This window comes from Babylonia areolata, chromosome 26, assembly GCF_041734735.1.
Source record: "Babylonia areolata isolate BAREFJ2019XMU chromosome 26, ASM4173473v1, whole genome shotgun sequence".
NCBI classification, from domain to species: domain Eukaryota; kingdom Metazoa; phylum Mollusca; class Gastropoda; order Neogastropoda; family Buccinidae; genus Babylonia; species Babylonia areolata.
Genome location: NC_134901.1, coordinates 10,364,650 through 10,375,042, shown reverse-complemented (window position 1 = coordinate 10,375,042; position 10,393 = coordinate 10,364,650). Strand labels below are relative to the sequence as shown.

General features: G+C 43.5%; 1 protein-coding gene across 1 annotated transcript; it reads left to right on the top strand.

Moving 5' to 3' along the window:
- Nucleotides 1–3,247: 3,247 nt before the first annotated feature.
- Nucleotides 3,248–9,244, top strand: LOC143300670 (glucose-fructose oxidoreductase domain-containing protein 1-like). Its single transcript, XM_076614507.1, has 4 exons — nt 3,248–3,374; nt 6,037–6,255; nt 7,639–7,920; nt 8,351–9,244. Exons 2-4 carry the CDS (start codon nt 6,076–6,078, stop codon nt 9,074–9,076), a joined length of 1,188 nt encoding a protein of 395 aa, XP_076470622.1. The 5' UTR covers nt 3,248–3,374; nt 6,037–6,075; the 3' UTR covers nt 9,077–9,244.
- Nucleotides 9,245–10,393: the final 1,149 nt, after the last annotated feature.

The following is a 10,393-nucleotide window of genomic DNA, read 5'->3' as shown; positions in this document are numbered from 1 at the left end:
GTGATGATGACGAGGAGGAGAAGATGATGCTGATGATGAAACCCCATTGACATTAAATGAAAGAAGAATGGCCTAGGCTATGAGAGTCAATGATTAACGAACAATAACTTTGACATTTATAGCCCCCAATTAATTAAATTACTTATGGCTTTGTACCATAAACATCACGGCTCTCTGGGTGGTATCGTACGTACGTGGCACTTCAATTGACACCATCACGATCATGTCGTTTGTCAGTATCTCGAATTACACTCTGCAAACTTAATAATGCCCCCCTCCAACCACCATCCCACCTTCAGACTGCCCAGCGATGGTTCTTGCACTTAATGTTCCAGTATTTGACAGTGAGGAGGAGGAAGATTGTGATGGTGGTGGTCATCATGATATTGTGATCATCATCGTCATCGTCGTCGTCCGTGTCGTCATCACAATTAATATTTCTATAATTGACAAGACGAGGAGGAGGCGGAGAAGAAGTGGTTTCAGTTTCAATTTCAAAAAGGTATCAAAGCGTGTGCACTGATCCATATATGCTGCACTACATCTGCTGTAAAATGAATAACTAGATAAAATTTAGACTGAAAAAATGAATAAATACAAAGGAGGAGGAGAATAAAAATAAGAAGATTCAGATTCAAGGAGGTATCAAAGCGTGCGGACTGATCCATATATGCTACACCACATCTGCTGTAAAGAAGGAAAAGAACAGTAGAGAATAATATATAGTGTCCACAAATCGATTACAAACAGTCGTGCACTATGAAAAGACAACATTTTGTTTTCCGCAGCTAGTCAGTCAATTCCAAACTGGTAATTAGTAGTAGTAGTAGTAGTAGCAGTTTCTGTAGTATGTTAAAATCAGCAAGAACGACAAAGTGAACTTGGGGAGATGCAAAAACAAACAATACATTGAACAGCCAGTAATTCAACCTTTTCTTTGGAGGCGGGTGTGGGTTTTGAGAGGTGGTGAGGAGAGGCTGCATGGTGTCTTCCGCAACGAGGAGAAAACATGAACTAAGGTTCGTATAAGCTTATCATGACAAAAACTATGATCAGAGTTTATAGAGACAAGATGAACCACTAGATGAGCGAATGCGTCACAGCTAGGGGCGGCAAAAATGGTCTCTGGCAATGATCGGAAAATGGAGTCTAATTCCTTTTCTCTTTGCACTCGTGATGGGCTGGCTGATAACGTCAGGCCAGTCACGCTGACAGCGTGATGTTATTGTGCAAATGCGGGTGTCGTGCTGTCAAACGTGTCTGAAAAAATAGTTTTCTACGCAGTTTTGCCCGGAAGAACTCGATCGGTGTTGTGCCGTGGATTCTTTTTCTTCGGCTTTCTGGTCAGGCGTTCTTCCCCACTTAATTTGATCAATTATTATCAGCATACCAGCCGCCGTGGTGAAGTGGTTAGCGTCACGGACTGACGGCTGGGAGGACGCGGGTTCGAATCCCAGCAGAGGCGGGTTTTTCGGCCCGTGGCCGGCGGCTCCTACCCAGAGTTGAGTGTGCTGTGGGCTTAAATGGCGAGATTGGGACCACACAATCGAGTGTCATCCACTTCAAGGATGCGTCTTTGGGTGTGTTGCTCTAATTACCTGACCAACACTGCAAGTGTCTGTATCTCTCGGGCCTGGTTAACGTCGGGATATCACTATGACAGGAACCGTAGACGGTACAGCCTTGCCACGCAGTCCCAAACCAAAATGGACCCCCATAGCAACATCGTCATCGTCATCCTCCTTCTCCTCCTTCATCATCATCAATATAAACAAAACAGTCTCAAAGTCTGTGGCCTTTCATGCCCTGCTCTCATCAGTGGTGACCTCAGTTTCGATACCCCTCCACTTCCGTGCTTGGGGTGAGTCCTGTCAATGTCTTCAGTGTCGGCAGATTCATGGGTGGCTGTTGTTTGAGGGACGTGGTGGCGGTCTCCACTCTGCCGGGAGGGACGCTCACTCAGTCTGGCTCCGCGACCAAGCCATTATTGTCGTTAGTAGGGGGCTTAGTAGGTGGTGTCCTAAGTACGTTAAAGTATCCTCTTACGGCAGTGACTGAATTCACAGAATTATCCACTGCTGTATCTAGGGCTCGGCATAGGAAGAAGGGACCTATATAGTCCACTCGATCCTTCCACAATTTTATCCTTCCACAACCAAGTCAGACGGATGGGACCACTTCACATCAGTCTGGGCGGATTGAGGAAAACCGGAGCCAAACTGAAGACTTGCCCAAGCACACCGCAATGCAAGGCCAATATGGAGGACCGCGCCCTGACCTTTGGATTTGAAATCCAACACCATACCGATTCTACAACGGGCCGGCAATATAATGTGCTGCAACAAACATCTGGCATACATTTAAGGCTTGAATAGTGCATGGTCAGTCGACATCTGCTTACACCAGCACCATGATTTTTTTTCAAAGTTGTTTTGTTTTTCTCCAGTTGTGGTGTTGCGAATACTATGTACCAGTCCGCACACTTCCATGAGACTGAAATTTCATAGATAAACCGGCACTGAGGAAATTGAAGGGGAAATGTTATTTCAAAGACATCTATCTGTTAAAATAATTGTGAAAGCTAATCCATGTCGGTTTGTCATTTACAACACCCTACCGATTCTCACAACAGACCAATACTATGATTTGCTGCAACAAACCTCTGACAGACTTTAAACTTTAAAGGCTTGAATTGGGCATGACCGGTCTTCTGTTTCCACCAGCTCCATTTTTCCCCCTTTTTTTCCCCCTTTTATTTTCTTTTTCTTTTTTGCAGATGTGGTGTTACGCACACTTCCACTAGTGAGGCTGAAACTTCATAGATAAAACAGGAAAGGGAGAATATGTCATTTCAAAGACAGTCATTTGTTAAAATCATTGTGAAAACTAATCCATGTTGGTTTGTGTTGGCAGTTACAAGTGCGACAACCGGAGCGCAGAATAAGTCATGTGCATGACCAGGCTGTCTCCCTTTACAATACTTTCAATGCAAAGCAGACGACACTGTGCAAGGCACTGTGTGCGTACAATGTCGTACACACAGAAAACTGACATTAGGTCATCTGGAGAATTAAAGTAGAATTAGTGCCTCCAAAATCAATATTTTTCTTCTTTTTTTTAATATGTATAACAAAATTATGTGTGATTTCAGCAAAAATCGGGTTTTTTTGTTGTTGTTTTTTCTACAACGGCTATCACAAAGCATTCTGTATCAAGATGTCTTCTGAATCGTCAACAAATTAAAATTCTTTGGAGGTCTTGCATTTTCTTGCTCGAAAACGGATATAAAGCCATTTACGAAGAGAAACAGATGCTCATGCTTGCTGCCATTTCATGTTGTTGACTGTGTCTTTCTGTTTCAATGGAGTGAACAGGTGAGAAGAAAGAATTAAAGTGAGGATAACGCACTGATATGAATGATGATGCGGATACTTTTGATCTGCAGATGAAAGGACGATGATGAATCAGTAATTCATTACCAGTACTATATTAGATTAGTCATACCCCATTACACCGTTTTGGTGTTTGGTTGATGTTAGAATGTTCTTGATTCATAATCTTGTTCCTTACGCCATGATGTACATCGATAAAGGTTCGAACAACAGTCAGCATAAACCGAATAATGTCTGCGGTAATGTCATTGTCACGTCAACCTCAGCTTCGCATACTTAGAAGCTTAATGGGAACGTAAAATGAACAAATTAGAAACAGCACTACCGTAGTGCTGAATGGTCCAATGACTGTGTGTGTGTGTGTGTGTGTGTGTGTGCGCGCGCGCGCTTCTTCCATGTCTTGGACTGGGTTCTGATGAATGTGTGTTGTCCAGCGGTGGAGTCTGCAGAGCTAACTCAGTAATTGTGTATAGTAATTAGTATGTGTGTGGCCCATAGCTCAGACTTGGTCTAAAACAATAAAAATTTTAAAAAAAATTGCACACATGGTGCTGCTGGTTAGTTCTTCGCTGAGTCATTATGCAGCCCCAGACCAGCTTGGAACTAATGGAAGACCTCCATGGAAGGAATATCCCCGAGGCTGGGTGGCAGGTTCTTCCACTGGCGTAGGGTTCTAGGAAAGAATCTATTGCAGAGGCTGGGTGGGTGGCACATTCCTGGAAAAGTGTTTAGGCTCCTCTTGTCCGTTTATCCCCTTTGGTGTAGAAGAGGGCCTTACTAATGTCAACCATGCTGCTATTGATCTTGAAAAGCATGGTGAAGCGGTTGTGTTGTCTTCTTTCTGTGAGAGGATCCCACTGCAGCATGTAAAGCATGCTGGTCACACAGCCTGGTGTCTGATCGCTGTAGTTGTTGAAGATGTAGCGGACTGCCCTAGATTGTACTTTCTCAAGCACCATGACGTCTGTCTGACAGGTTGGGTCCCAGACTGTGGACGCATACTCTAAGACCAATCTAACCATGGTCTTGTACATCACTGACTTGACGCTGGCAGAGCATTCACCAAGTACCGCTTCAGAAAACCCGCAGCTCTGTTGTCCTTGTTGACTGTGTGCCTGTGTGTTTTCCCCAGGATAGGTACTCTGTGAAGTGTGATGGTAACGCTGAGGTATTTGCTGGATGCTGTTGTTTCCAGTGTCTGCCCATGTAGGCTGAGCATAGTTGGTTTTACAGCTGCCTTCTTGCTTGGGGAGATGCGGTTGATGGTGCATTTGCTGGGGTTGAAGCTGATTTGCCAGGTTGATTCCCAATGTTCCAGAATCGATAAGTCTTGTATTTGGAGGCTATCTTGAGGGGAGGTGATTCATTTGAGGAGGAGACAGTCATTGGCAAAAAGTTGGCGATACTGATCTTGACAGTGTTAGGAAGATATTTTATGAAGGTGAGAAAGAGAAGTGGACCCAGGACTGTGCCCTGCAGGACTCCTGAAATGATGTCGACTGGTGTTGATATATTGCCCTCTAGAATCACCTGTTGTGTATCTGTGTGTGTGTGTGTGCGCGCGCGTGTGTGTGTGTGTTGGGACCTGCAGGGTGGACAAAAAAAAATGAAGTTGTCTGGCTGACTATAATTATACTAGTCTCCATTGTCAGCTCATTCCGATTTTTTGTTTGATGCTTCTTGCATCATGAGTGAGAATGAGTTTTATCAATATTTTGTGCAGCATTGGATAATGATAATGATAGTGGTAATATATTAATAGATGTTTGGGTTTAGCATTATCATAATCATCATTATCATTATTGTTACTGTGTGGAAGCACTGGAACTGCAGTATCTTCTTCTTTGGCAGTTTGGAGAGCTCTGGCTGGAGTTTATTCTGGATGACCTGAGCAATGTTGTTTGCCCATGCTTTCTTGCCATCCCATGTTTCTTTGCCAGTATGTGAGAAAGCATGGATTTTCCCCCTGGTTTTTTGTTTGTTTTTCATTAGAAACATTCCAGAGTCTGTAGATATACTTTTTTGTGTTAAATTCTGCTTTTCACAACAAAAATCTTAGAGGAAAATGAGAGAGGGAAAGAAAGACGAGAGAGGGGGGCACGACAAAAATGATAATGCCATTAGGCTGATAAGCTAATTCAGGTCTGCTTTCATTTGTTGATGGAACATTAAATCTATATGAATATTCACATGTTTTTATGTATGTTATATATACAGTGTGGAGTTGGAGATAAAGATACAAAGCAGCATATTGACATATGATTGATACAATCAAAAAGAGATTTTTCTCAGTGCCATGAACTGATGAAGTAGCCGGTGTGTGGAAAGTCATTGACCATACTGATACTGATTTATAAATGAAAGTGTGCATATTGTGTATTACCTTTTTTAAAATGTAAACCAAAGTTATAGTCAAATGTGTTTTTATAACCATTGTTCTTGTTTTTAATTTTAGTGTTAAGTTTAGATCACTATACTCAAATTATGACTGAACTGTTACCAGAAAATTCATCAGGACTCACACAAAATCCTTTCTTTAATTCTTCCCAGCCGGCTGGAATCAGTGTTTGGTTGACAAATCAAATCATTATTATTTCAAATTAAACTTACTTTTTGCTAAGTGTAAGGGATTATTATTTTCCAGGTGTGGAATTGAGCAGAAACCAGCAGTGGAGAAGAAAAGATGCGCAAAATGCTGCCTGGCGTTGGAGTGTTTGGAACGACAGCGGCGATTCGATGCCTGGTGCCCATTTTCAAGACGTGTGGCTTCACAGTCGTTGCTGCATGGGGTCGGACTGCCGAAGAGGCAAAGCAGCTGGCTGCTGAGCTGGACATTGATTTCCACACAGATAAGATAGATGAGGTGAAGGGTAGCGGTTATTTTATTTTGTGTTGCTGTGGTTTTTGTCTTGTCAGCAGTAATGTTTTAATAGCAGAAACTGGTAAGTTTTATCTTGAGCATTGCAGACTGCTTTTATAACATACAGTGACCATGCACAAACTCTCTTGACTTGAGGCTGGAGTTAAAAGATATATTAAAAAACACAAAAAGCATATGGTTAGTAAAGATCATAATGTTTCTGTCATACTTGTAGTTGTAGGTTACTTTAGAACTTTCATTTCAACAGAAAAGGAGAGGTGGCTGATTAAAATAGGATGACATATCTTGCTGTGCTCATTTCTGTTCAGGTGATCTAAGGACAATAAAAATGAAGTCAGCATAGCTGTGTATGTGTGCATGTGTGTGTAGATGTGTCTGTTTTACAGTGTATGCATGTGCAAACATGTATGTATATGTGTGGATGCATGTGTGGCATTGATAAATGAAATATGTAATAAAGAATCAGTACAACCATTATAATTATTTATATTGATTAATTATGCTGAAATGCACTGTGGCTGAATTCTGGTTTTACTCAAAGTCATTACTATAAAACAAAGTGAATCTGTGTTTGTGTGTAAATACCCAGTCTTTGAAAGAAGGATGAAGTGTGTGTGTGTGTCTGTTGTTGTGTGAATGTGTCTCTGTGTATACATTACTAAGATACGGATAGTGTTTGTCACTGTGTTTGTGAGTGTCCATGGCATTTTCTTGGAAGCCACAAGTGAACCAAACTTGCTTGGAAAGTTGGATGGTAAAATTGAAAATGAAAAAAGCTTAACCCTATTGTTTTCTGATTCTCAGAAGTAAATTCCCCCTTGAGTTTATATTTTTGTGGAACTTTTTTCTCTTTAAACAAACATGCATGATTCAAGGCATACTAATACTGTAATAGTATATTTACAGTGATGTGAGACCAATGCCGAAACTTGTAAATGCATTTTAAACATTTATTTTGTAAATTTTATATAAACATACACAAAAAAACACACACACACACCAAAACCCCCCCCCCAAAAAAAAAAAAAACCAGCACGTAAGGAATACAGCTGACCTCATAAAGTGTTGTCAGTCAAGGGGTTAAAACGTGTATGAACCCTGAGCGAGTGCTGTGTGCCATGCAGGTGTTTTACTGATACAGCTTTTTTTACTCAGCATATGGAATACAGCTGACCTCAAAAAGTGTTGTCAGTCAAGGGGTTATAACGTGTATGAACCTTGAGTGAGTGCTGTGTGCCGTGCAGGTGTTTTACTGATACAGCTTTTTTTGCTCAGCAAATGGAATACAGCTGGGCTCAGAAAGTGTAGACAGTCAACGGGTTAAAAACGTGCATGAACCCAGAGAGAGTGCTGTGTGCCGTGCAGGTGTTGCTGCACAAGGACGTGGACGTGGTCCTCATCAGCTGCTCCCCTCACCTGCAGGCCCCCATTGCAGCCAAGGCCCTGGGCATTGGCAAACACGTCCTGTGCGGCTCACCCGCTGGTCCCCGTGAGCGCGACGCACTGCGAATGGTGCATGCATCCCGCTACTACCCCCGCCTGATGTCAGTCATGTGTCATGGGCTGCGCTTTCTGCCAGCCGTCACCCGCATGCGAGCCTTGATCGAAGAAGGCTTCATTGGCAACATCAATGTTTGTGAGGTCAAGGTGAGTTGTTGTTGTTGTTTTTTTAACCCAGTTGTTGTTATGTTCCGTGGATGCTGTTGAAAACCATGCAGCCATGAATTCATTTTGTGGGCCCATTTGGTTGTTAAAGCTGCCCAGAGGTGAGAACTGACAGAGAAGACTACAAAATGAGAGTAAATTATGGTATCAAATTGTATCACAAATGTCCATGTAAGTTAGTAAAAAAAACTACAAAACAAGAGTAAATTGTGGTATCAAATTGTTTCACAAATGTCCATACAAGTTAGTAATATTTTGCAGCGTTTGGCTGACATTGTCACTTTCTACGCTATCGTCATTTTATGCCTCAGATCAGCTTTTTGGATGTGCTAGTAGTCTCCAGTGCTTCATACAAATGTCCCAGCTGCCAGTTATTGTCTGCTACTGGTTAATCTCCTCACTGTTTTCTCAGGTTCACTTTGCCACCAATTACTCTGACCGCTTTGACTGGATGTGTGATGAGATGATGGGCGGTGGGGCCCTGAACCTGTATGGCTCCAACATCATCGACCTGGTCACCTTCCTGACGGGCCAGCGGGCGCTCAAGGTGCACGGCATGCTGAAGACCTATACCAAGCAGACCACCAACATCAAAGGCATCCGCGAGATCACCAGCGACGACTTCTGCACATTCCAGCTGGAGCTGGACAAAGGTGCCAGCGTGACGGTCACACTCAACGGCCTCCTGCCCGGGCAGTTCACGCACGAAATCATCCTCCTGGGTGACCGGGGACGGCTGACAGTGCGTGGGAGTGACCTGTATGGTCAGAAACGCGAGCGTGTCAAGGAGGACCTGCTTCACTTCGACCCTGTGAACTACAAAGACGTGGAAAGTTTTGGGATATCTGAGTCGGTGCGGCGGGAGATCCCCACGCCCTACATGAAAGGGATGATCCGCATGATGGAGTGCGTGAGGGACGCCTTCAATCGAGTGGAGGAGAGGCAGGGGTGGGTGGCCGAGCCGCTGGCCAACGCTGCCACCTTTGAGGATTCGTTCTACGTGCAGACGGTGGTGGACGCCATTCGGCAGTCCTCCAAGTGCAAGGAGTGGGTCAGTGTGGTGCTGAAGGACCAGGAGACCGAACCCAACCCCTTCCTGTCCGCAGCCATGCGCCGCAGCACTTTCTCACTCCAGTGACCACGGCGTGGTGGTCTGTGTGTGTGTGTGTGTGGGAGGGTGAACAGATATGGTCTGTAATGTATGTCTGAACAAACATGGTCTGTGTGTATGGTAGTGTGAACAGATATGGTCTGTGTGTGTGTGTGTGTGTGTGTATCTGGAAGTGTGAACAGATATGGTCTGTGTGTGTCTGGCTGTGTGAACAGATATGGTCTGTGTGTGTGTGTGTGTAAACAGACATGGTCTGTGTCTGGTAGCATGAACAGACATGGTCTGTGCGTTTGGCAGTGTGAACAGATATGGTCCGTGTGTGTGTGTGTGTGTGTGTGTGTGAACAGACATGGTCTGTGTTTCTGGCAATGTGAACAAACATGGCCTATGTGTCTGGCAGTGTGAACAGACATGGTTGGTGTGTCTGGTAGTGTGAACAGATATGGTCTGTAATGTATTTGATGTCTGAACAAACATGGTCTGTATGTCTGTCTGTCTGTGTGAACAGATATGGCCTGTGCGTCTGGCAGTGTGAACAGACATGGCCTGTGCATCTGGCAGTGTGAACAGATATGGCCTGTGTGTCTGGTCGTGTGAACAGACAGGGTCTGGTAGTGTGAACAGATGTTGGTCTGTGTGTGTGTGTGTGAACAGGCATGGTCTGTGTGTTTTGTTAGCGTGAACAGACATGGTCTGGTAGTGTGAACAGGTGTTGGTCAATGTGTGTGTGAACAGACTCTGTCTGTGTGTCTGGTAGTGTGTACACATGTGGTCTCTGTATGTGTGTGATTATACATGGCCTGTGTGACAGTTTGAACAGACAACATGGTCTGTGTGATCAGACATGGTCTGATATTGTTTGTCTGATATTGTGATCAGACGTGGTGTACGTTTCTGATAGTAAGAACAGACATGGTCTGTGTGTCTGATAGTGTAAACAGGCATGGTCTATTTATCTTATTGTGTGAACAGACATGGTCTGTTTATCTTATCATGTGAACAGATGTGGTCTGTGTCTGAGGGTCTGTCAGTGTAAACAGACATAGTGTGTATATATCTGATTGTGTATTTGAATAGACGTGATCTGTGTACAGTACAGTATATATGTCTGATACTTGTATAAGATGTTCTGTCTTTGAGAAGGTTTGATTTTGAAAATGGTCTTGTTGATTGTTATGAGATGTTTGCATTGATGCTTTGAATATGGTTTGTTTATATCTCTTGGTGTATCATAGTGCACATTTTTGATATTGTGAGATGATCTGAATGAGAAAGTCTGAGGTTTTTCTGCTTGTGTGGGAACAGGGAAGGGAAAGCTATTGACAGTATAGGTGACGGCTGCAG

Excerpts from the sequence above, each read along its gene's own strand:
- LOC143300670 (XM_076614507.1), top strand. The coding sequence starts at position 6,076 with ATGCGCAAAATGCTGCCTGGCGTTGGAGTGTTTGGAACGACAGCGGCG. Across the intron at positions 6,256-7,638 it reads ACACAGATAAGATAGATGAG|GTGTTGCTGCACAAGGACGT; the intron begins GTGAAGGGTAGC and ends TGTGCCGTGCAG. Across the intron at positions 7,921-8,350 it reads TCAATGTTTGTGAGGTCAAG|GTTCACTTTGCCACCAATTA; the intron begins GTGAGTTGTTGT and ends CTGTTTTCTCAG.